Raw genomic sequence first — 24,899 nt, 5'->3', positions numbered from 1 at the left:
CAAGAATTCCTGCAATAATCATTCAGCGTATGACAGGAAATGATCAAAGTACAGTACAAGCTGAAAATATGTCCTATATCCATGTGCCAGAGGTACATATTATATTTTTCTCCCACTCATTTGCAAATTCTTGCAAGTCATATGAAATGAGCTTTGACTGTGAATGCATTTAGTCAATAAAATCACTAGTTGTTATCTGTGCTGTGATTGAGGGTCATGTCTGTTCTTGTCAAGTTTGTTTAAGCCTTTCAGCAATAAATAGTTTTGAACTCATTGCTGCATGCTTTTATGACACTGTCAACATAACATCCTGGGTATAGACATCAGTGTCTAGTTGTTCCAGTCTCAATGTTCTTTATTGGAGTAGAAAGAAAGTTTGTTATTTACATATACACAAATGGCCTCTCAGGCTACTGCATTGTATCCTGGGCTTTCTCTAAATGCCGTGTATGTGCACATAGTTTGTTGCAGCTAACATCTTTATGATTTTGTTTTCTTTATCTAATTCTGCATCAGCCAGGTGCTAGGGTTCGTGTAGTTTTGTGCTATTTCAGTATAACACGGACAGTTGGCATAAGACCCCAACCGAGGTAAATTAGCAAGAGTTAATACGCACAACAGCATTTCACCAGTTGTGTGTAGCTGTTTGCCAACAGTCAGATTTCTCTGGTTTAACTTTCTGTGCTGTAAGTCTGTTATATTGAGTATAAATTATAGGCATTTTCACAATCGCGCCAGCCTTGTGGTGCCACTAAAATCAGATTAACATATATCCGCGGTCGAATGACCATGGCAGAAAAAAAATCGATAGGCATGACAGGAATAAGCCACATATATATATATGAGCTTCAGGTGGAGGGCATATATTACTGAGTGACATCTGTAAAACCCAAATTGTCCAATAATGAACATCTGAGGCAAGTGTACTGCACTCCTTTAATATTGAGTGACATCTGTAAAACCCAAATTGTCCAATAATGAACATCTGAGGCAAGTGTACTGCACTCCTTTAATATTGAGTGACAACCGTGAAACCCAAATTGTCCAATAATGAACATCTGAGGCAAGTGTACTGCACTCCTTTAATATTGAGTGACATCTTTAAAACCCAAATTGTCCAATAATGAACATCTGAGGCAAGTGTACTGCACTCCTTTAATATTGAGTGACATCTGTAAAACCCAAATTGTCCAATAATGAACATCTGAGGCAAGTGTACTGCACTCCTTTAATATTGAGTGACATCTGTAAAACCCAAATTGTCCAATAATGAACATCTGAGGCAAGTGTACTGCACTCCTTTAATATTGAGTTACAACCGTGAAACCCAAATTGTCCAGTAATGAACATCTGAGGCAAGTGTACTGCACTCCTTTAATATTGAGTGACATCTTTAAAACCCAAATTGTCCAATAATGAACATCTGAGGCAAGTGTACTGCACTCCTTTAATATTGAGTGACAACCGTGAAACCCAAATTGTCCAATAATGAACATCTGAGGCAAGTGTATTTTGTATCTGTATCTATGTATGTATGGTATCATTTTGCTATGTTTGTTAAATGGTTTCTTTCCTTCGTTATTTTATTGGTTACACCTGTCACTGTTTGTATATATATATATTTGTGCAGATATATATCTGAAACTGTAAATAGTAAAGACATAAGGTGACCATATGAATGGAAGACCTCAGGGGCATCTGCCATGCGAAACAAATGTTGAAAAATAAATTTAAAAAAAAATTAATACAAACATCAAAATTAGTTGTTTGGCGTCTGTTCAAGCCTCTAGTTTTGAAGAGAGATATGTTCATGGCATACACTTTGTGTTCTTAGTCAGCCAGGAAGCCATTAGTTGCTTCGTTGCAAATGCCCAATAGCTGTATCGATATATTGGTAGCATAGATGTTGCAATATTTGTAGGTATATCTGTTGCATAGACGTTTGCAATATCTGTGTAGATATATTGGTTGTACAGACATTGCACTATGAAATTTGAACTCTTGTCGCATGGAAATACTGTATAGCTTTTCTTACTTTAAATAATATGGTAAATCTGATATTTGTGACAGATTATGACAATTAAAAGCGGTTATTCAAAAGTGAGAATTATAAGCGTTGTATTTATTGATTTTTTTTTTGGTGGTTTTTTTTTTTACATAATTTTTGACATGACCTTGGTGTCATTAATAGTTTACATTTTTTTAATTGGTTATACCCTTGACGAGGAAAAGTACCACCTGGTAGAAAGTGTCTCGACACTAACACAGTTCAGTCCAAAACTGAGCAGGCCCCATGACCTCCATATGGTATGCAGTCCGCTAATGTGACTAAAGGCCTTCATATACTGTGTCATGTCAGAGAAAGGGAAAAACATTTTGTGACCATTTTGTTGAAAGCTGGCAGATTTCTCCCTGATACTGTGGATGGGACATTTGAAAAGGCTACAGGCTCTCTGCTGGTTGTTGTATGACAGGCCAATGAGGTACAAATTCATCAGTGCAGTGAGCAGGGAATCCTTAAAGATTTCCGCGCACGCGCTGTTTGTGGAACCTGCTCGACAATAAGCTGGCAACGATGCATGCGTGAGGCCATACTCCTTACAGCGAACGCGTGGCTCTCTGCCTTCCGCTTTACATCACTGCCACCAACAGACAAGCTTGACCTTTTCAGCCTGTGAGACCCGCGTAGGCTTGTTTAGGCTAAGCCTCATCACTGATGTCCTCCCGCGGAATTATTTCATCAGCATTCATCAGTAAGATTGTTTTAGGTGTTGGTTGGAATCATGTTATACATACAAAATAGAGAGAATGCGTTGCTCAAGATTTTTTGTACAAAATTTGCTATTGGGGCAGTGATGTAAAGAGAAAGGTAGAGCGCTGGAAGGAGTATGGTGTGTGGCCGTTTACGCAACCCATCGTTCGTTGCGGACCGCCTGTCAAACCATTATGGTGTGCATATCTGTACGTCCCATGTAGGAAAGAAACTCAGTAACTTGCAAAAGGTCGGTAGTTTAGCCCAGGCAATCTGGTCTTAGTTCCACCCTTAAAAGTGAAAAATCGTTATAGAAATATCTCCAAGAAAATAAATAAAGAAATAAATACGTGATTAGCCCAGTCGACATATAACAGGTGAATTAAGAGAAGCTAGATTCTTTTCCGGTCGAACTTAATTCACACCAAAGGATAAATTTAATTGTAAATGAAAACGAAACCAATTTTGTTAGCAAGCAGTTAATCTTAGAGGGTGTAATATGTTTTTGCTTAGTGTGTTTTGGCGCAATGGGGAGTATCAGTGAAACCAATGAAATTACATTCTACGCATTAGTATGTCCTACCCCGGGGGTCATCTTAAACAGATGTTAGGGGTGGTATCGTAAAAAGTCCTGCTTGTATTGATCTCAGGCTTTGCACATATGTAGAGCAAAGTAACATGAGGGGGATGTTTCGTCGTTGATTCGGTGTGTGTATATTAACTAACTAATATTGTAAAAATCACCACTTGGTATACTGTGTATTAGAATCAATGTTGAAGTAAACGTTAGGGTGGCATCTGAAAAAGTACTATACGTACTGAGCTGAAGTTTTACATTTACATGCCTAAAGCACAATGCCCCGGGGGAAGGGAGGGGGGGGGGGGGTCCAAAAGCTGATGCCCTGTGTGCATATTAATTACCGTAAATTACGAAATTAACGACTTCAGTACTTAATGCACTGAGTTGAAGTTTTGCATTCATGTGTGCCCTACAGGTGAGTTCTTCCGTATTCTTGCTGCCAAATGTAAGATGGTATATGATAATAATGGGAGGTGGGTATTCAGCAGTCATTTTTAAGTGAAAAGCGCCTGGTTCATATCCTCAGCATGTTTATTCTGAAGGCTGGAATTTCTCAGAAGTCAGGAAGCTTGTGAGAAATCTATCGATGCCGAGCTCTAACCATCAAGTGCGACCGGAATTCCGAGCCATGGCGACCGTAGGTTCGTGCCGTGAACAGATTTGTGCAGTCTGCATGTACATTGGCTTCCATCAAACACTGATCGCAAAGATCAGGGCATTGTTATGTGAATTCTATGTTCCCCTACTACAACACATAATGAAATCTTAACAAAATCGTTTTCATGACGGTCACTGATAGTTGTAGAGAAATTGAAGATAAATCCAAACTGTATTTTATGCGTCACATGTGATAAATATTTATTAGCTCACAAAGGCAACAAGACGAAGGTGTATACTAGGTAAAGAGATCCCGTCAGTCGACATGATCGACCGGGTGGGTTGTTCGTTATGCTGTTTACAAAGCACACATGTCATGGCTGTTTCGCTGATTGCTTATGAGAAATGTCGCATAATACAGAGGTGACGACGTCTTTCGTGTAAAATTTGTCATTATTTCCCCACTTGCTTTATGGTGGACCTGATAAAGAGGTATGATTTCGCGCCCAGTTCAAAGTTCCAACTGTTTTGTATGTGAATGCAATTTTAAGTTTTCATGGATCCATACATGCAGACATACAGAAGTAACCATGGCTCGCACCTTGCAATGTTCGCTTTCGCGGTTGCCTTGGTAATCAGACTGCCAATTTCCCTAAACGGGTATGATTTTGTGTTACAACACCAATTGTTTCGCATGTGCAGTTATAATTTGTCGCAGATGCATTTGTGTATAGATACAGAGTTGACGATGTAAATTTGTTTGGTTTGGAACAATTTGTTCGACCAAGGATGGCTCCAACCGTCCTTGGCAAATCAGTCTCGGACTACTTTATCGATAGGTTTGACTCCATCTTCAGACTTCTTTTTAGATAGATGTGACTCCATGTCCAGGCTTCTTTCTAGATAGATGTGACTCCATGTTCGGACTTCTTTATCGATAGGCGTGACTCCATGTTCGGACTTCTCTATAGATAGATGTGACTCCATGTTCGGACTTTTTAATATATATAAATAGGTGTGGCTCCAAGTTCGGACTTTTTTTTATAGATAGATGTGACTCCATGTTGGGAAGTTCTTTATAGATTGATGTGACTCCATGTTGGGAAGTTCTTTATAGATAGATGGGACTTCATGTTCGGACTACGACTCCAGTTGTTTTACTTCTGTTAAGTTTTCTGTAATACATAGATACACAGGTGACGACGTGTCACGCCTCAGGTTTGTCCATGTCAACGGTTACATTAGTAAGCAGATTGCCAATATCCCTACGTCTACGATATAAATACATATAGGTACAACTTTGTGTTCAAACTTCAATTCGAATCACGAATTGTTTTTTTTTTTGCATGTTTAATTTTTGGCGCATACCAGTTTACTGTGAACACTTTAGATAGACATGCACTCTTATTGGTCGTAACATTGATTCGCAATGGCACTTGATTGGTCGAAACGTAAACGGGATTTCCTCACATAAGGTGACAGTCAAATCTTAACGGAGTGACCCTGATATATAGCGAGAATGATGGCATAAATCAAAGCACAAAAGGATAGTTTCAGGTTAGTTACTGGCCCGACATATCATTTCAGTCAGGCATCACAATGTAAATATGTGGACATTGGACTGGCCTGTTACAAGGAGACATTATCATACACGACGCTTATTATATTGAAATTGTTAAATCTCCAGCAAAGAAACAAATAGATACATTTTTCTTGGGACTTTTCACAATTTATGCTGATGAGTCGCTATTTTATACTGATCACTATATTGTTGTTTCTTGATTAGGATTTATTTCAATGATGCTTGATATTTAAATGCTAGGTCAAATGAGACTTAGGTTTAATCTAATTTTCTTGATTGGCAAGTTAGCAACAGCCGGATTCGAACCCGCGACCTCAATGATCAGGGGACAAGCATCTGTATTAAGACCACAAAACTTAACTGTATAAAGACTTAAACTTAATACACAAGCAGTAATTAAGGCCAAACAAGCATGTATGATTGATAAACATGATAAACCCCGCTCTTTCAATACCCTTATCCCCATTCAATCAATATACTTTGATTACATATATCACTTATATACCGCCCCCCCCCCCCCCCCACCCTCCCCGAGCAAGTTATTGCAGACCGTTTGCAGTTGTCAAAAATAATTGTTTTAAATTCAGTTTCTTTTTTAGTAACTAAATGTACGATCGGTTCAGTTCGATCATGATTATATTTGAGTAGTATTCATAGCGACTTCCGGGTCTAATAAAACAGGAATATGACCTCAGCAGGTCTTTTAGCCTATCAAAATTTGTCCTTTGCACTACTGCGGCGCGCCACCACAAATAGTCTAATTCATCATCCGCTCTGTCGCCTGGAATGTCGCGAGCGCCGATACGAGGGTTTGAGTGCTTTTATTTAGATTTTATCAATGAAACACTCATAATTAAACAGTTAATGCTATACACGTATGTTTGATTAGATCGATATTGAGTTTTCAGGCCGTGGAGAGTAATGCTGAATTGGGGACATTTTAATGTTTTGGTACGAGAAGTCGAATGCTTTTACACAACTGTTTTTATACAAGATTTATGAGGTGCCCAAAATGTGAAGTTCTAGGGTCAAAATCTTTGGCTGAAGTCCAAAATAGCTTTATGAAATTGGTCTCTGTTACAGAAACGTGAGTATTACATGTTAGAAACGAACCAAAGATTGCACTGTAGGGCCTGGGCTTCCAGGCGGGAAATGGTGTACGTTCTGTCTGCCTCAGCTCAGGTCTGCAAACCTCCTTATCGACACCATCGCAATGCATGAATGGTAACTCATAAGCAGTTAAAACACTATAAGCAATAATTCTTCGATCATAAATTACCAAAATGCCAAAACTGAGTAATGTCAACTCATAAGGAGGACAAAAAACACATCATGCTTCAGTCATAAATCGTCATAAATCATGACGGACAAGGGAAAATCTTAGGTCTATAACTAAGGATGGTTAAGCACCTGTATTGATACAATGTGGATCTACAACTAAACATGTCATATTTGCTGGTCACCTTTGGAGTACGTATATATATTAAAAAGTAAAAGCAAACTTTATTAAATATTTTTTTTATTTCACTCCCTTGTTTGTACACTGTTAGAACGGGGTATCGCATTACATACACATGTTCATTAGGGCTGAGACTCAAACTCATCGACAGAGCATGTTCCGTCAGAACTGTGAAAAAGGCGGGGTTTTGGAGTAGAGAATGCGTTGTGGGGGGGTTGGCTGATTTATAGAAGGATATGTATGTACATTATGTAAAAGAACATGCCATATCTGGTCAGAAAATTTTTTTAAAAAATACAGTGACTAGGCCTGTATTTGACACATCATCATAAAAGAAATCAGATCTAATTAAAATTATGCAACATATAATATTCACAATATTTACACCGGTACACAGGTAAATTATATATACATATCTGAGATAATTTAAAGCATTTCGGTTTTTTCCCCAGCAGAGATAAACGTATTAAAACTGTGAACTGTGAAAAATAAAATAAAAACAAAATCCTATTTTGGATGAGCATGCAAGGTCTTAGTGGGTACAGCAATGTACGAGTTTGCATTATGTGCCCAGTAACACCGATTGTAAAACGTTTTTTTTTTGTTTTGACGCTTTAAACAAATAATCCAGCGAGTAATCAAAACAATAACATTAGGATTGACACGATATATAAATATGATATGTAAAGTGTAATTTGAAAAGATGCAAAGTGTATAACATTGATATTTTTAAAAAGCATATAAAATTAAATATTTATAGTACATAGTACAATTCTGTATATTTACAATATATATGTTTTCAGGCTGATGACATTTTATACTGATTATAAATAAAACCTGTGCGCATGTGAACCACAGCGATTATTATCCCGTTCGCTGGGACTACACTATATGTATACTTGACTCCAAGATCAAAAACAATAACTAATGATTAACATATCTTAAATACTTCTACTTTTTTAACTGAAGCCTTAAAACATTATTCAATATATTCAAATGTTTGAAGTTAAGCATAATGTGAAATCACATTTTGTACTGTTATATATCAACTATAGACCACTCTTAATACATCCGATTCCACTCTACGTGGAGAATAGAATAGGCCCCGGATCGTGTCCAAACACAATGGACACTTCATTTTCTTACTGCAATTATCACATCGTATACGCAGTGAGTTTAAGCAATTTCTTAATTTTCTAGCAACCTGAACATTTACTCATGACGTAATCTTCGTTTACGCGTTGTGTAGTCATGCTGTTACGTCATGCTGTGACCTTAAAGGTCATACCCCAGATTATTAATACGGTTCATGAAGCACGCTTTACAGACTATGTCTGAATCACGAGTCACGAATCACGGTTAACATCTAAGCATTTGGATACAGATACGTTGAAAAGTCTTAACATGTACCCAAACATTAATTTTTATGTAATGTTTTCTTGTGGCTCGTCTGGAGATAAATATCACAGTTATGAGCTCTAATCCTTTAATAATGTGATGACGTCTGGTTTTATGTTAAGGGAAATTTATTCATTTAACTTTAGGAGGTCCACGAATGTATGTAACAGGAGCAGCTTTGTATTGTGCCTCAAATGGCGACAGCTGTATCAGCTGGAACGGGAGGAGCTATTCCTTGCTTGGAACGGCAGGAGCTATATTCCTTGCTGGAACGGTTGGAGCTATATTCCTTGCTGGAACGGTTGGAGCTATATTCCTTGCTTGGGACGGTTGGAGCTATATTCCTTGCTAGAACGGTTGGAGCTATATTTCTTGCTGGAACGGGAGAAACTATTCCTTGCTTGGACCGGGGCAACGATTCCTTGTTTGGAACGGAGCAACTATTACTTGCTTGGAAAGTGAGCAGCTATTCTTTGAAGCTTTCTTCCTAAACTATCTCGCCTGTTCCCGAAAGTTTCATATATACACATATAAATTTCCAGTCACAAGGTACCTCGCCTCTGTCCGGATGTTTCAGGCCTTCCAAGTCCATTCCCATCATCAGCAGCTCCATGTCTGTCCCTAATATCTCTAGTAGATGTTATTGTCTGTTCTAATGTCTCTAGTAGGTTTTATTGTCTGTCCCAATGTCTCTAGTAGATTTTATTGTCTGTTCTAATGTCTCTAGTAGGTTTAATTGTTTGTCCTAATATCTCTAGTAGATTTTATTGTCTGTTCTAATGTCTCTAGTAGATTTTATCGTCAGTCCTAATGTCTAGAGTAGATTTTATTGTCTATCCTAATGTCTCTAGTAGATTTTATTCTGTTCCCTAAGCTTACAGCACACGTAGAAAGCGAAGATGACTCCCATCAGCTGAAACATAAGAACAGACATCAGTATGTATGCATATACGCTTGGGGATGTACGTCGTACTTTGCAATTTTTCAGAAGTTATTAGTTGTGCATGCCGCCAAAGTGCTGCCATAGACACAGTCCCGAAGACACTAGACATGGCACCCTACCCAGCAACGTAATACTAACAACCAATTCTGTTTCCTTGCACTGACCTCTCCGCACTGAGCACCAAGTCAGGTAGTAACAAGTCCCATTTTTTGTATTTTGTATGAACCAACCGAGCTTTGATCCCGGGCCCTTCCGATTTCGAGCGAACAATCTAACCATTAAGTCATCAAAGCGGTCCATTAAAGATTAGCATACACGTACTGGGAAGCATTAAAACCGATCCGGTGTAAAAGAAATAACTCTCATTGCATTTCACACACTCAAAAATTTGATCTATTAATTTTAACAGAAAGTCTGTTGCCTGAGTGATGCTACAGAATGTATTCTGTTATTATAACACCATATCCTGTCATATCCAACATAATATCCTGTTAGTTTCATAGGACCTTTGTGCAATAACACAAGTTATGTAGTGCAATGGCAGATTGCATTATAGCATCACTCAGACAACAGACTTAAAATTAACGGATTAATTTTTGACTGTACAAAATAACTGTGCTATTCTGTATTTTTAGCTTTATTGGGGTTTAACGTTTTCTATAAAGACGTTTCACCTGTACAACGGCGGTGAGGCTTGTGGTAGAGGAGAGCTTGAATAAACCAGACGTTACTTTGGCGATTAACTGGCGCGTTTTTCCAACATTGACGCAAAGGTTTGAGCAGAAGAAGGAGTTTTAGTGTGTGAAACTCATTACAGAAATTCATTCACTTATAGGCTTAATTATTTTTCTTTCCATGTAAAACGCGGTTATGCGACAGATCCTTTTTATTAAGTACTTATGTTTACGGTTGGCTTTTAAATGGACGGCTTTGGTGTTTATGGTTGGCTTCTAAATGGACGGCAGCTTATGTGTTTATGATTGGCTTTTAAATGGACGACTTTTGTGTTTACGGTTGGCTTTTAAATGGACGGCTTTTGTGTTTACGGTTGGCTTAAATGGACGGCTTTTGTGTTTACGGTTGGCTTAAATGGACGGCTTTTGTGGTTTGCAGTTGGTATACTAGTTTCAGAACTGACCTCTCTGTGTGGAGACATACATTACCACATTTACATTGGCAGCAGGCTCAGGACGTCAACAGTTTTTGAGGCCAACAGTAGATCAATAAACAATCAATCAACGTGAAGACTCACCTCAATTAGCGCAACTCCGATCCGACTCCGACTCGATCAGTATTTTAGCATTGTCCTCTAGTAAATCCCGAACTGTGGTGTAACATCCCTGATGATTTGAAAAAGAAAAAAAACAAATGAGAATCCTGACACAGTCACGCTCAAAATAGCCAATCACATTTTATAAAATGATTTAATTCTAGACGTGAAAACAGGCCTTTGTATGTCATCCGTCAACAAAACGGACGTTCCAGGTCAACAATTGCAACACCAAATCCCCAAAACAACGTACTACACAACCCCCAAAATAGTTGTGATGTTTTACAGTGTAACCAAGTTCACGTGCGGAAACCAATACCCTATTCAGAGAGGAATCGTTGTAAACTGTTGGTACATTGAAAACTTTTAAACGGCCTTCCTCAGCTTAAAGAGCAGTCAGTTGTTTCCAGTCTATCCTACCATGAGTAACCTGAAACTTTTCGCTCAAGACATAACGTTGATGAAAATCTCGCTTGTTGGTCGACATCAATTATCAGAAAAAGCAAATTTATGCACTCAAAAAAACATAATCTGTTAATTTTACCAGAAAGTATGTTGTCTGAATGATGTTAGAACGTATTCTGTTATTACAACTCAAAATTGTGTCACATTCAACATAGTATCCTGTTAGTCTAATGGAATGGTTGTGTCGAATTATTGGAATATGTATGTTAGATTTAACAGAATAATCTGCTCCAATAACAGAATACACTTTAGCATCACTCAGACAACAGACTTTCTGTTAAATTTAACAACTTATTTTTGGGGTGTGGACGTCACCCTTTTAAATGACCACAAAACAAGTTATAAAGGTAAAAAAAAAACGCATGGCTCAATTGCATATCTCTTGCGTCTAAAAATCTCGCACATGCGAAAAAACGTGCGCACGGTCCACTTGATTCCGTGCTCTGTATTTATCTTTCAGACCGTAATTCGACACAAATTATGTTGACTGATACGGAGTGATATTCCCTCCAAATCCAGGTTAATGTCACTACAAGACGTCCTGATGACTGTTAGACACTAACTTTATTCAGCCAGGCATTTGAGCTGGAGACACTGGTTGGGCAGTTGGGATCCTTAGGGCGGAGATCCTCAGGCTTGTCCGGATAAGCGCTCTTATCGGAGAACTGACAGCACGTGAAGGGCAATTCGTAAGAGCCCTTGGCCCAGCTCGTGGACGAGTTGAAATCCTGATGATCGTCGATACCACAACAGTCGTACTAACCGGGGGAAAACAAACAACAACAACAGACTGTCAGTTTAAAGAACAGTTCATATAGGGTATACGAGATGTGAAATTTATGACGGATATGGAGGAATTAAATTGAACACATGATTAAAGAAGTTGACTGTAGAAAATAAAAAAAACGGGATGGGGGTAGATATTCTCTGGCATGAGTTTGCTTCGGAGAAAATGTCAATCTGAAGAGTACTTTTTAATCACGCGACACTTTCACCAAAGTTATACTGACTTGACTTTAAGGCATCAAACATAAAACAAGGGCCTGCCTACCTGGAGTTGAACGAAATCCAAGGCGAGTGAAAACGCAGATGTCGTAGACCACGTGCCGTGGTACTGGGTGTTAATGGCGTTTTTCAGGTAAACTTAAGTTCCGATTCGATCTGAAAGATATATGCAGTTATATTTGTCAACAATAGTAATATTCACAGAAATCTTTCCAACCGGTGGTATTCCCCCTTCTCGTGGCATCACATCGTCAAAGGTCAGAGTTCGGAAATGAAAATACTGACATTCGAGCATACTGTACTATAAATTATTGGCCGGCCTGACGTTCTTGGCGTCATGTTACAACCCGACTCATTGTCTCCTTGTATCAGATCAGTCTTGCAAGGCGTTGGAATACACTTTTTCTATTCTAAACATAAGTGTTTGTTGTCTTGGTAACATCTCTATCTGTATATGATTGGTACGGCGCACCCTTTGCTCAACTACGATGAATATCGTTTTCAAATTTTTCAACTGTTTTGTATTGCTTTCAATTAGTCGCCATAGTTACCACTGCATAAGTTTTTCATGGGCCATATGATTAACCGAGAAAAAAACAGAGAATTTTGCGACTAAATATAGTATTTGTATGACAATGGAAATGTTAATAGTTTCGTTTGAGTGCAGAGCATGGGGTACGAACTGTCGATTAATGGATTAGATTTAAAAATTAAATTTCATTTCCCTTTAAATCTGGCTTCGGGAGAAGACGGAAATGGTCGAATAAAAGTTTTGACTTTATAGAAATATAAGGGTATTTCCAAAAAATATTGAAATGCTTCAGCTGACTCTCACCTTTCCACGGTATACGGCTGCGAGAATGCCGGCCACTAGCTCCAGCGTGAACACTATCAGAACGAGTATCCCATACTGTAACAGGCACGAAATACGCCATCAAAACATTGAACATTGGTTATAAGAGTAATTTTGATTCAGATTAATTCAAGAAACAGTCGCTAAAAATAAAGGCAAAAAATCTTATCTCGTAGATATCTGTGTCAATTTGGAAGGCTATAAAATTTGAAATTTGCTGTAGAGCCTTTAAACCAGAAACTCTCCAGATTGCAATAAAAATTACGGTCTAAATATTAACTTTATTACTTTTCCTGCATATGACACATTTTTAAAACATCAACATTGTAATTAACATTGTCGATTTATGAGACAGAAATGATCAATGTGCGGTCATAAGGTGCCACGCATGCGCTTTAAAGAAAAATGCTCTGTAACATGTATACCGAGCAACCTTCCGAAGAAGAAGAACGTGTACAAGAAATACGCCCTCCTTAATAAACAATTCTAGACCAGTGACATTTAATAAATTGTAATTTTAAAATTTTTGTGTATAAGCTCTTAAATAAACGAATAAGACCCTAAGTCATATAAAATGACCAGAGGGAGGTTTTTGTCAGTGACCTCGCTGTGTCCATGTGCCAGTTATTACACTGTCATCACTATGCCTTTATTCTCAAAGTATTCATTTATGTACTGCTTGGGTGCGTATAAGTTGCGGTTTACCTGAACAGTTAAAAGAAGCCACTTACTTATTTAATCAAATAGAGCCAAGTATGGCCATTTGTCACGCGCGCCCTTTTGTCACGTGCGCATATTTATCACGTGCTCCCACTTGTCACGTACGCCCATTTGTCACGTTTACCCATTTGTCACGTGTGCTCATTTTCACGTGCGCCCATTTGTCACGTGTGCCCACTTGTCAACTATCACACTGTCGTCACTGTCCTGATTTTACTATCCAGGCAGTGGTCTTTGATATATTGTATTTATTATACAGCTGCACTTCGCAGCTAATAAGAGGAGTGTGCCTGCCGTATATACTGACCATTGTGAGCATGACCCTGCTCTCCCGACAGGCCCCCACACAGCCAAAAATGCCAATCAGAAACATGAACCCTCCTCCCCCCAGCAAGATGTACGCTCCCTGCTGCAGTAATGACGGCACGTCCGTAAGAGTCAGAGTTGATCCTGCCAGCTCCATCAGCTTTTCCTTGTCCAGCAGGATCCAGATTCCCACCCAAGGCACACCCGCGCCCAGGATCTGCAATTATATACGGTATATATAATAGAATGATTCGGGGCCTTAGGCGATGGCTTAGTCAGCTTGCTCAGGATATGTAATTATATACGGTATGTATACTAAAATTATTTGAGGCCTTAGCCAAATGGCCTTAGTCCAGCCAATACACAGCACTCAGGATCTGAAATTATGTACGTTATATATACAAGAATGATCTGGGGCCTTAGGCCGATGACTTAATCAACCTGCACACCGTGCCCAGGAATCTGCACTTATAGGCCCTATGTGGTATATACATGTATACTAGAATTATTTGCGGCTTAAGGCCGACGGCTGTCAGCCAGGACACCTCGTTCAGGATCTGCAATTATATACGGTTTGTATACTAGAATGATTTAGGGTCTTAGGCCGATGGCTTAGTCAACCATCACACCGCGCCCGGAATCTGCATGCAATTATATATGGTATATATACATGAACGACTCGGGGCCTTAGCCAGCCAGCATTCCGTGCCCTGGATACCGCACCTAGGACCAACAATTTATACGGTATATAGACTAGACGATTCTTACTGATGGGGTTGTTGGTTCTTGCTGGTTTGACTCCATCTTTTATTCAGAAGGTTTGTCAGATGATAGAGTTTCCTCAGCCCAAAACCCGACTGCTATCGTACATTTCGAGAAAAATTCTTGAAGTGGCTAACGCGTTAAACGACAAATTGAATAAATAAATAAATAAATACTAAAAATACTTCGACAAATCATCGATCATTTCGAAAATGTGGTAATTCGACTTTTCCGACCAAACAGGGATAAAATTTCCCATGGGAATGAGCTTTCTTTTCTCATGCAACAGGTTGAACTAAAAGAGCCAATTAAATTTGACTTCTAATAACGGTTTGTTAAGCGGGTAAAATGCGTCCTCAATAAAGAGCACAACACTAATTTATCAGTAATGGCCAGAAAAAATAAAACGATACTGCATGCATGATGAGCCTAATGAAACCTTGCCCCACAGCTCCATTTTAAACTGATGTTAGCTAAAATGTCAAAGTAAACTGTCATTGCCTTTATCACCAACAACATCGTCATCATCTGTGATATCAACATCTTCATAATCGCTTTTACTATTGATGTTGATTCTGTTTTATTGTTACTCTACTTCTTAAAATTTTCTCTGCTGTGGATGTGAGTTCAAGCACAGTTCATGCTGGCTTCCACTCCGGTTGTACGTGAGAAGGTCTGTCAACAACCTGCGGGAAGTCGCGGGTTTCACCCGAGCTGCATGATCATTACGCTGCATGATCTCCCATACATAAGTGAAATACTCTAGAGTACGACGTAAAACACCAACATCAAATAAATAAATTTTACGCTTTTTGCAGAATGTAAGCGGTATGGTATACAGTGTACCGTACTTACCACAAAAATAGCATTGAAGATGATGAGGACGAACTTCATACATTTGGCAAGGCCTTCCACTCCCATTATTGCGTTCTAAACAGTTCTTCTGAAAGTTAAAAAAAACAAAACAAACACAAAACATCTAAATGTTAATAGTCAAGAAATCTGATGATTATTTGCTTAAAGTTATACATTTTAGAAAAGTTGTTCGTTGAATTACTATGCCTTTGGTGTGCAAACACACACTTCGGTTTGTATGTTGTAATATCTCCTAACAGATGTTTGGTAATCTGTATACAAACAAGTTGTGAGAAAGTTACACGTGTTGTGTGGTGGATAAGTTAGTTTTGGTAGCATTGTAAACGTTACTAACTGAAAAGGGGAGGGGACTGGATATCTGGATACTCGAAACACTCGAAAACTCAAAACTATTAATCTGTTAATTTGAACAAAAAGTCTGTTGTCTGAGTGATGCTAGAACGTATTCTGTTGCTAGAACGTATTCTGTTGTTATAACACAATATTCTGCCATATTCAGTACAATATTCTGTTATTTTAATAGAATTTTTATGTTGAATAAATAGAACGTGTGTTCTATTAGTCAGAATAATCTGCTGCAATAGCAAAATACATTCTAGCATCCTCATACAAAAGACTTTCTTTTATCACAATTTAGCAGATTATTTTTTGCGGTGAATAGTCTCCCTTTTGAGTTCTGTGCTATACTACAAAGTCTATATGTATGCCCGTTAGGATTTGATCCCAGGATATGGGGCAACATCAGTTTCAATATACATATTTCATATGTTAAGACTGGAAAGAATCAAATTTTCACTATAGATTTATTATATGCACTATAGTTTCTTATATACAAAATACAAAGATAGCTGCCTGTGGAAGCTGTGTGGTTGTAAAGTCTCCTATATTCTGACCAATGGGGACATGTCAAATCATCCGGCAACAGAACCTTGACGTCATTTTATTGACGTCAAATGTTCCTTTCCAAGCTCATCATGATGACGTCACATCAAAGACAATACGACGTTACAATGGACAATGATATATTGTAACGATGTAGACGTTACGTTACAATCATAACAATTGCTCGAGGTCCTACTTCACACCAGTGCCACCTCACGGAAATAAAAAAATATGCCGTCTCTCCCCATTGTAAAATTGTGATACCGCATTCTCATCAGGCGACAAGAATCAGAGGTTCTATATCTGTAAACTGTATGCCTGAAAGGCGTCAACACTACTGATGGTTTCACAGCGTCATTGTCATACAAGACCGTAGAGTATATCGATTTTCTCTGTTCACGTGACTCTTTTACTGATTACGTCCATCGATCACTATTACTGTTAGGTAATTCCATATTAGGTGCATAAACATAACCCCACCCCTACCCTTACCCTCTTAACTAAGAGAACCTAATAAAAGTTGCAAACGTGACGTGAAAGAAAAAAAAAACAACGTCGTTGCTTAGCAGCGAATATTTGTTTGCTGGTCGAATGAGGATAAAACAATAGGAGAGGCTGATTAACACGAACCGTAGTCTGTTTGAAAAATACTTGTTTCTTTATTTATTTATTTATTTGATTGGTGTTTTACGCCGTACTCAATATTTCACTTATACGACGGCGACCAGCATTATGGTGAGAGGAAACCGGGCAGAGCCCAGGGGAAACCCACGACCATCCGCAGGTTGCATCCAGATCTTCCCACTTACGGCTGGAGAGGAAGCCACTTTTGTTTGCTGGGATTGCTTAATGTCCTACTCGTGAACACATCTTTTCAGTTATATGAAGGTGGTCATAAAGATTTATTGGTAAACTAACCAACACCGTGCCACCATGAAGGTGTCGAGCCGAAGCCTCCGTGGGACAGGTGGTTAGCGTTTATAATGTTATAGGACAGAACTTAGCAAGTTATTTACATCTTCACCCGGAGTGAGTAAGTAAGTGCTATGACGACGAAGGAATCCTTAGAGTGCGGGTAATGTGACTCCGTGTAGCAGGACGGATTTCCACCGCTCTTTTATCTAGTGCTGCTTCACTTAGACGACTTACTGAAGGCAAGTAAGCCGCCCCGCCCAAGCCATTATACTGATACAGGTCAACCAGTCGTTGCACTGTCCCCTTCATGCTGAACGCCAAGCGAGGATCTTCACCAGGACAGATATCACATATAACGGTTGTGTTAAAACATAAATGTTAGTGGTTAGCCTACACACAACTTATGACTCTTCGTTGTCATATGACTGAAATATTGCTAAGTCCGACGTAAAAACCCCAGCATACACACAAACATATACACATAAATACATACATACATACACACACACACACGTACACACATGCATACATACACACACAGACACACAATACATACATACATACATACATACATACATACATACATACATACATACACACATACACACATACATACAGACAGACAGACATACATACATACATACATACATACATACACACTTACACACTTACAGACAGACAGACAGACAGACAGACAGACATACATACAGACAGACAGACAGACAGACAGACAGACAGACAGACAGACAGACAGACAGACAGACAGACAGACAGACACACACACACACACACACACACACACACACACACACACACACATACACACACACACAGACAGACACATACAAACATACATACATACATACATACATACATACATACATACATACATACATACTGGGCACATACATACATACATACATACATACAGACAGACAGACATACATACATACATACATACATACATACATACATACATACATACATACATACATATATATACATACATACATACAGACAGACAGACATACATACATACATACATACATACATACATACAGACAGAGATACATACATACATACATACATACATACATACATACATACATACACACACACACACACACACACATACATACATACATACATACATACATACATACATACATACATACATACATACATACTGGGCACATACATGCATACATACATACAGACAGACAGACATACATACATACATACATACATACATACATACACACACACATACATACGTTCAATGGTTAGCACTGAATTCAACCAAAAAAATATCCGTTCTTAAGCTACCCTAATTCCTCTAAAATTTGGGACAGATATTAGTAATGTTGACAGTAGAATATTTCAAATTTTACCAGTCTTTTGGAAAAGTAAAAATATGAGCATGTTGTTCAATGGCTGTTCCAACCATGTGAAAAAACGAAACTCAATATTTCTGATAGAATTACATATATATTGGCTAAAATCAGGAGACCAGATATCCTAAATTTTAGAAGAAATAGGATAAGACAATGTTAAGCGCATGTCAGCTTGATGCATCATTGTGGGGCCTGAACAGCTTGTTTGTACAGCTATCTGATGAACTATTGCCTGGCATCATCACGCTGGTTAATCCAGCAAACACTGGATCAATAACATTCCGTGGTCGTCGCTGGGAAATGTGTACTCAAACATACAAAGCTTTCCCTCAGCGTTTAATCGCAATTTACACCTGGTACAAACAAGTGTATTGGCTCAGGTACTGCACCAAGGACGGTCGGGCTATACCAGTGTTTGGTGAACCGTGACACTCCGACACAACCGTGAATTAAATACTCAAATATTAAAGTGTGAGGGTTTAAAGGGGAGACTTGAGGTTAGAGGCGATAATCATTACTTTTACGTCCAATTATTGAACATATTTAGCTCCTATGTTTTCATCCAAACCGCTTTTAATTTCATTCCTTACAAACGCGGTCGCTGTGAGTTCAAGTCCAGCTCAAACTGGCTTCCTCTCCTGTCGTCCGTAGGAAGGTATGGCATCAACCTGCAGATGGTTATGGGTTTCCCCCGGGATCTGTCCCGTTTTCTCCCATCATAATTATGGCCGTCGTAGTATAAGAGAAATATTCTTGAGTATGGCGTAAAACACCAGTAAAAGTAAATAAATCAATAGTATTATAATAAATCTCATCGATGTTTTGACCCTGGCGTTATGGATCGGGTATTACACTAGATTTAGTTCATTTTTTTTTCTTATAGCCTGCACCGAAACAACATTTCTTTGCTCATATGTTATGGATCAAAAACGTGTGGCGTGCCGACGTATAAGTGAAATATTGCTGAGTTCGGCGTAAAACACCCATCAAATAAGCCAATAAATCAAAAGAGTGTTTTGATATATTGTCTGTAATCTGTTTGTTCCGTCAGCTGTGCCTTGGTCGAAGAGAGGACAACGGCATCTTATTGAAACATTCGCTCAGCCATATAAGAGGCTCTGTGCTCGACTGTATTTACGTCTTGCCTGAAGTATGTAAAACCATGCCAAGTGGCCATACTTGAACCGGTTTGTGAGCAAATAGATATATATCATTTATTAAAGTATACATGGCGTCGCAGATTGGGTTCAGCGCAGATTTTTAGGAGTGGAGATGTAATCTTTCTAAATTTTGAATTGGCGAAGAGCAATGTTCTCCTTAGGTTACCGCCGCTGATTTTGGTTAGCTAGAATGTCTAGAATATGCTAAACAGTACGACGTGAAACAGCCATAAAATAAATATAGCAACCAGGTCTGGAGTGATCATTTTAAACAAGCGCCAGTTCATAAAATTATTTATTGCCCTCAGTACTCTCGTTAATTGAGGTCCTACATTTGAACGATCGACAGGCAGACAGACGGACAGATCGGCCGACCGCCCTGATCGACAGGCAGACCGACGGACAAAGAGAGAGACCGACAGACTGTCCAACAGACAGATCAATCAACCGACGGACCAACAGATCATGGACCAACATACAGAAAGGCCGACCATCAGATCGACCGACCAGTGGACAGTCAGAGCAACTTGCAGAGCTGTATAATAGCATCAAATATTAATAGGTTGTATGCATATTGGCAGACTCCGTTTGCTGTTTAGAGCTGCCATGTACAAGCTTTTGTTGTTGTTTATAGCTGCCAGTGTCCAAACTATATACAAGTTTTTGTTGCTGTTTATAGCTGCCAGTGTTTAAACCATGTACAAGCTTTTGTTGCAGTTTACAGCTGTCAGTGTCCAAACTATGTACAAGTTTTTGTTGCTGTTTATAGCTGCCAGTGTCCAAACTATGTGCAAGCTTGAGTTGCTGTTTACAGCTGTCAGTGTCCAAACTATGTGCTAGTTTTTGTTGCTGTTTATAGCTGCCAGTGTCCAAACTATGTGCAAGCTTGAGTTGCTGTTTACAGCTGTCAGTGTCCAAACTATGTGCTAGTTTTTGTTGCTGTTTATAGCTGCCAGTGTCCAAACTATGTAAAGCTTTTGTTGCTGTTTATGTTTACATGTAGCGATTGGCTATTTTTGATGCCTGTCACTCTTGACATCAGCGGTAATCAAAATTCTGATGACTAGAGGGCATGTTATTAACTATTATGTCACTACCTGCAACAATCATTACAGCGTTACGTTTCTAAATGTTGTGACTGTCACTCCCAGTTTACAACAATCGTACAATTTTAACACATACAAAATGTTGACAATTTAACATTTGCATTTTACAAGAGCAAAATAACACGATGGCACACATGAGTTCTAGATGGCTCAGATGTATTCTTCTTTGTGCGCCCAAATCTATGATCACTGCTGATGGGTATTATATATGAAGTATGTGCACCATCTAGAACTGAGTGTTTACTATAATAATGTAACTGTTAATATGGAAACGTTTCACTCAATAAGGCTTACTTCAATCTTCAGTAGTTTAATTTAACGTTTGATGGACTGAGGTTACCTGCAGTCCTTACATGTTCCCTTTGTCACAGTTAACAACATTATCGTCTGACAGGTCTAACGATACCATTCGCACGTTTCGTATGTCAAGTTCAACGACAATGATAAGATATTCCGTTTGTCAAGTTCAACGACAGTGTTATGTATTCCGTTAGTCAGATTGAACGACAATGTTGAGATATTCTGTTTGTCAGGTTTAACGGCAATGTTGAGATATTGCGTTTGTCAGGTTTAACGGCAATGTTGAGATATTCTGTTTGTCAGGTTTAACGGCAATGTTAAGATATTGCGTTTGTCAGGTTTAACGGCAATGTTGAGATATTCTGTTTGTCAGGTTTAACGGCAATGTTGAGATATTGCGTTTGTCAGGTTTAACGGCAATGTTGAGATATTGCGTTTGTCGGGGTTAACGAAAATATCAACATATTTCGTTGGTTAGTATTATTCATCTGTTAGTAGTTCAGTTATTGTGCAATAGCAATATGCAGTAACAAATTGCCTTTCGCGGGCTCTGTGTGTTCTTTTTTTTAAAGTATTTATATATATTTTACATGAGTAATAATGAACATTAAATAAGCATATTTCTTTTAACGTTCACACCTCTGCACATATCCGAATATTCCATCACTCTTGGTATTCTTAATTTGGGATACTGGGGTTATGATTTCTGGATACTTGGGTTATGATTTCTGGATACTTGGGTTATGATTTCTGGATACTGGGGTTATCATTTCTGGATACTGGGGTTATGATTTCTGGATACTGGTTATGATTTCTGGATACTTGGGTTATGATTTCTGGATACTGGGGTTATCATTTCTGGACACTGGGGTTATGATTTCTGGATACTTGGGTTATCATTTCTAGATACTGGGGTTATGATTTCTGGATACTGGGGTTATGATTTCTGGATACTGGGGTTATGATTTCTGGATACTGGTTATGATTTCTGGATACTGGGGTAATGAAAAGTAATGTGATCAAGGAGTAGATCATGCAATTAAAGCAATCAGTCTCAAAGTCTCAAAGTACAGGTGATTTCTTTTGATGTGGCCGCCGTATTACATGCTGAATGTTATATGGGTAGGAAGTATATCTTTAACTAGATCTGAGATCTGTTTCATTCTTCTCAGCTTAGCTTTCAGAAATACAGATCTGTACTCTTCCATACACTAATCAGGAAATCGGTGTTTTCGAGTATGCTGTCCTAAACATGTCAAAGCTGTACGATACAAAAACATATTTTCTGTAATCCTTCGGTAATTCTTACTTACATCGGCAGCAAGCCATACTCCGCTAATTTTCAATTGGAGTCGGCCGCAACCTCTTTATTCGTACTTGTTGGTCGTACAGAACTATCTGAAACAGCTACATTTGTTCTAAGACATTGGCTATATCCGCTCAGGCTAAGTAACCGAACAGTCCACAAGCAACATAAGACTGGTTCAGGTATGAACACGTGCAGAGCGGAAACTTAAGAATAACGCACGCCATTCCACGTGGGAATCTCTGACCTAGAGCTTATCACAAATTTCTGGGAAAAGACGATATATTTACAACTGTAAGCTTACCTGAACAAGATAAGAGTTATGTTGATAGACGACTGACGCTGGTTTGGAATCAAGAATCGACCGACATGGGAGCTCTACCTGCGAGAAATCAGATTGTCACGGAATATATCACTGGTTATGTTGTTACCGTAAACCCTTGCCTTCTATATACAGGTAGTGTAAGGTGAAAACAAATAGCAGACTGAATACCTCAGGTATGACGTACAGTACGTGTGTCACAGTCTACATCCGGGTGCGTAAATGCATGGATACACCGCATGACAATGGATATCCTTTCGGAGCTAAAATTAGCACCGTGTTCAGTCACGTGTCCGAACGCGCAATGACAAATCCCCGCGCGCGACCTCGTCATTGTGCTATATATATTAACATAATGTAGATGTCGTGCTTTATACCGGTTGGCTTACGTAGACGTCTATGTCCCAAGGCAAATGTATCGCGGCAAACTGTTTACCTACAGAAGAGAAGTAGGGCGTTTTCAGGCATGGGGGAGGGGCAGATGACGGAGGGGGGGGGGGGGGTGACTTTGTTTTAACGCTGAGCCGAAAGAAACGAAATACATTTATCACCAACCGGACGTGGCTTACCTGCAGATCAACCCTCAATATAAAAGCACAGCAAAAGCACAAAAACGTTAACTGCGGTTGTTAAGTTATTATACATCGACACACACTGAAAATGCATAACACAGTGAAACACAGTAAAATTGGTGAAAATTTATGATAATTCAGGTAAAACAAATTTGAGACTAACAAAACACTAGTAAGTGGTAAAGATTTGTTCAGGCCAGGACACAATTTTCCTGTGGTTTGTCGACTGATAAACCTGTTTTACTTTAACAATAAACGCTTTTCTGTTCCGCTGGTTGTTTGGGCTTCGGTATGTGTACTGAGCATGTATTATATATGTCCATGTTAAAGAAAGACAAACGGAAATAGCGTGATAGTCCAGTGCTATATTCATGTATACGTGTAGCAGGTGACTGTAGTATTGAGACTCTCTTGGGCTGAGTGGCGTCGTAATAAATAATTCTGGGAAATGGATGGCATAGAACATTTTAATTATTTATACACAATATAAACATTTACATATCTTGTAACCAGACACGCAGTATGTCGCTTGCCTCTCAACAAGGAAACGGGACTGGTTAGCCAGGTGTCAGTATGATGTGACTGGGTGGGGTGTCATATCTGGTGTCACTCGCCCTACCACAAGGCAGTGTTCTAATATCTAAATAATGTCTTTCTATGTCTGGATTAAAGGAGGAGAACCTATTAAGGCTGGGAGTAAACCACTGCCCCGTGGTTGGGAACATGTACCTACTTACTAACCATTGGACTCGAACCAGTGGAGCCTGCAAAATTCATCAATAGAAGAGTTTCGAGTTCGAACTCTTTCCTGGCTGAAGGTAAAAAGGTCCCGTATCATGTGACCTGTCAAAATGAAATGTTATGCAACTATTCATAATTACATTTACTATAACATGTGAGTCTGAAAAAAAGTCACACAAAATATTACTTAGAATAGACGAACAATGCAGAGAAAATTGAGAAGCTGAATGTTTGTGAACTTAAGAAGTTTCTGATGGAAAGGGTGACATTTATATCCCCAGAACACACCGTCACATCATGCGGTGGGTCTCTTAATGCCTTAAATGACGAAAGAGTTCGAACTCGAAACTCCGCTATTGTCGGGGACCGATGTCCTGCGGTGAGAAGAACGCATGTTATTAGGTGAACCGAGTCAGCGAGGGTCCTTCGAATCAGAAAGGTAAGCTGGAATTTTACCTTTGCCGTATTCTAGCGTATATTCTAAATAACATATAGGCCTATACATGTACATAAAAAATACTACCCAATAATTCAAATGAAAATTGCCTGGCACTAATAGCCCACCGTAGAAACAACATTTACAAAGCTCGTAACTGTATAGTATTACCCAATCCCGGCTTAAACATAAATCAC

The 24,899-nt window shown here is 38.9% G+C and overlaps 1 protein-coding gene and 1 long non-coding RNA gene across 2 annotated transcripts; both read right to left on the bottom strand.

The window, feature by feature from the left end:
• Nucleotides 1-7,013: 7,013 nt before the first annotated feature.
• LOC135463685 (uncharacterized) lies at nucleotides 7,014-10,594 on the bottom strand. The gene is made up of 2 exons (XR_010443577.1): nucleotides 10,564-10,594; nucleotides 7,014-9,281 (listed from the first exon to the last, which is right to left on the bottom strand). It is a non-coding gene; the product is annotated as an uncharacterized LOC135463685 (long non-coding RNA).
• Nucleotides 10,595-10,596: 2 nt separating this feature from the next.
• Nucleotides 10,597-23,150, bottom strand: LOC135463684 (tetraspanin-18-like). The gene is made up of 7 exons (XM_064741063.1): nucleotides 22,936-23,150; nucleotides 15,548-15,635; nucleotides 13,932-14,147; nucleotides 12,887-12,961; nucleotides 12,098-12,207; nucleotides 11,610-11,804; nucleotides 10,597-10,651 (listed from the first exon to the last, which is right to left on the bottom strand). Exons 2-5 carry the CDS (start codon nucleotides 15,611-15,613, stop codon nucleotides 12,181-12,183), a joined length of 384 nt encoding a protein of 127 aa, XP_064597133.1. The 5' UTR covers nucleotides 15,614-15,635; nucleotides 22,936-23,150; the 3' UTR covers nucleotides 10,597-10,651; nucleotides 11,610-11,804; nucleotides 12,098-12,180.
• Between the last annotated feature and the right edge of the window lie 1,749 nt (nucleotides 23,151-24,899).

Source organism: Liolophura sinensis, chromosome 3 (assembly GCF_032854445.1).
Source record: "Liolophura sinensis isolate JHLJ2023 chromosome 3, CUHK_Ljap_v2, whole genome shotgun sequence".
Taxonomy (NCBI): Eukaryota; Metazoa; Mollusca; class Polyplacophora; order Chitonida; family Chitonidae; genus Liolophura; species Liolophura sinensis.
The sequence above is the reverse complement of the archived record's forward strand: the minus strand, read 5'-3'. Positions and strand labels throughout refer to the sequence as shown.

Bases quoted from the DNA above. Each gene is read 5' to 3' on its own strand.
- LOC135463684 (XM_064741063.1), bottom strand. From the start codon at position 15,613: ATGGGAGTGGAAGGCCTTGCCAAATGTATGAAGTTCGTCCTCATCATC. The intron at 14,148-15,547 runs GTAAGTACGGTA...ATATAATTGCAG, and splicing joins TCTTCAATGCTATTTTTGTG to ATCCTGGGCGCGGGTGTGCC. The intron at 12,962-13,931 runs GTCAGTATATAC...TGCCTGTTACAG, and splicing joins GCAGGGTCATGCTCACAATG to TATGGGATACTCGTTCTGAT.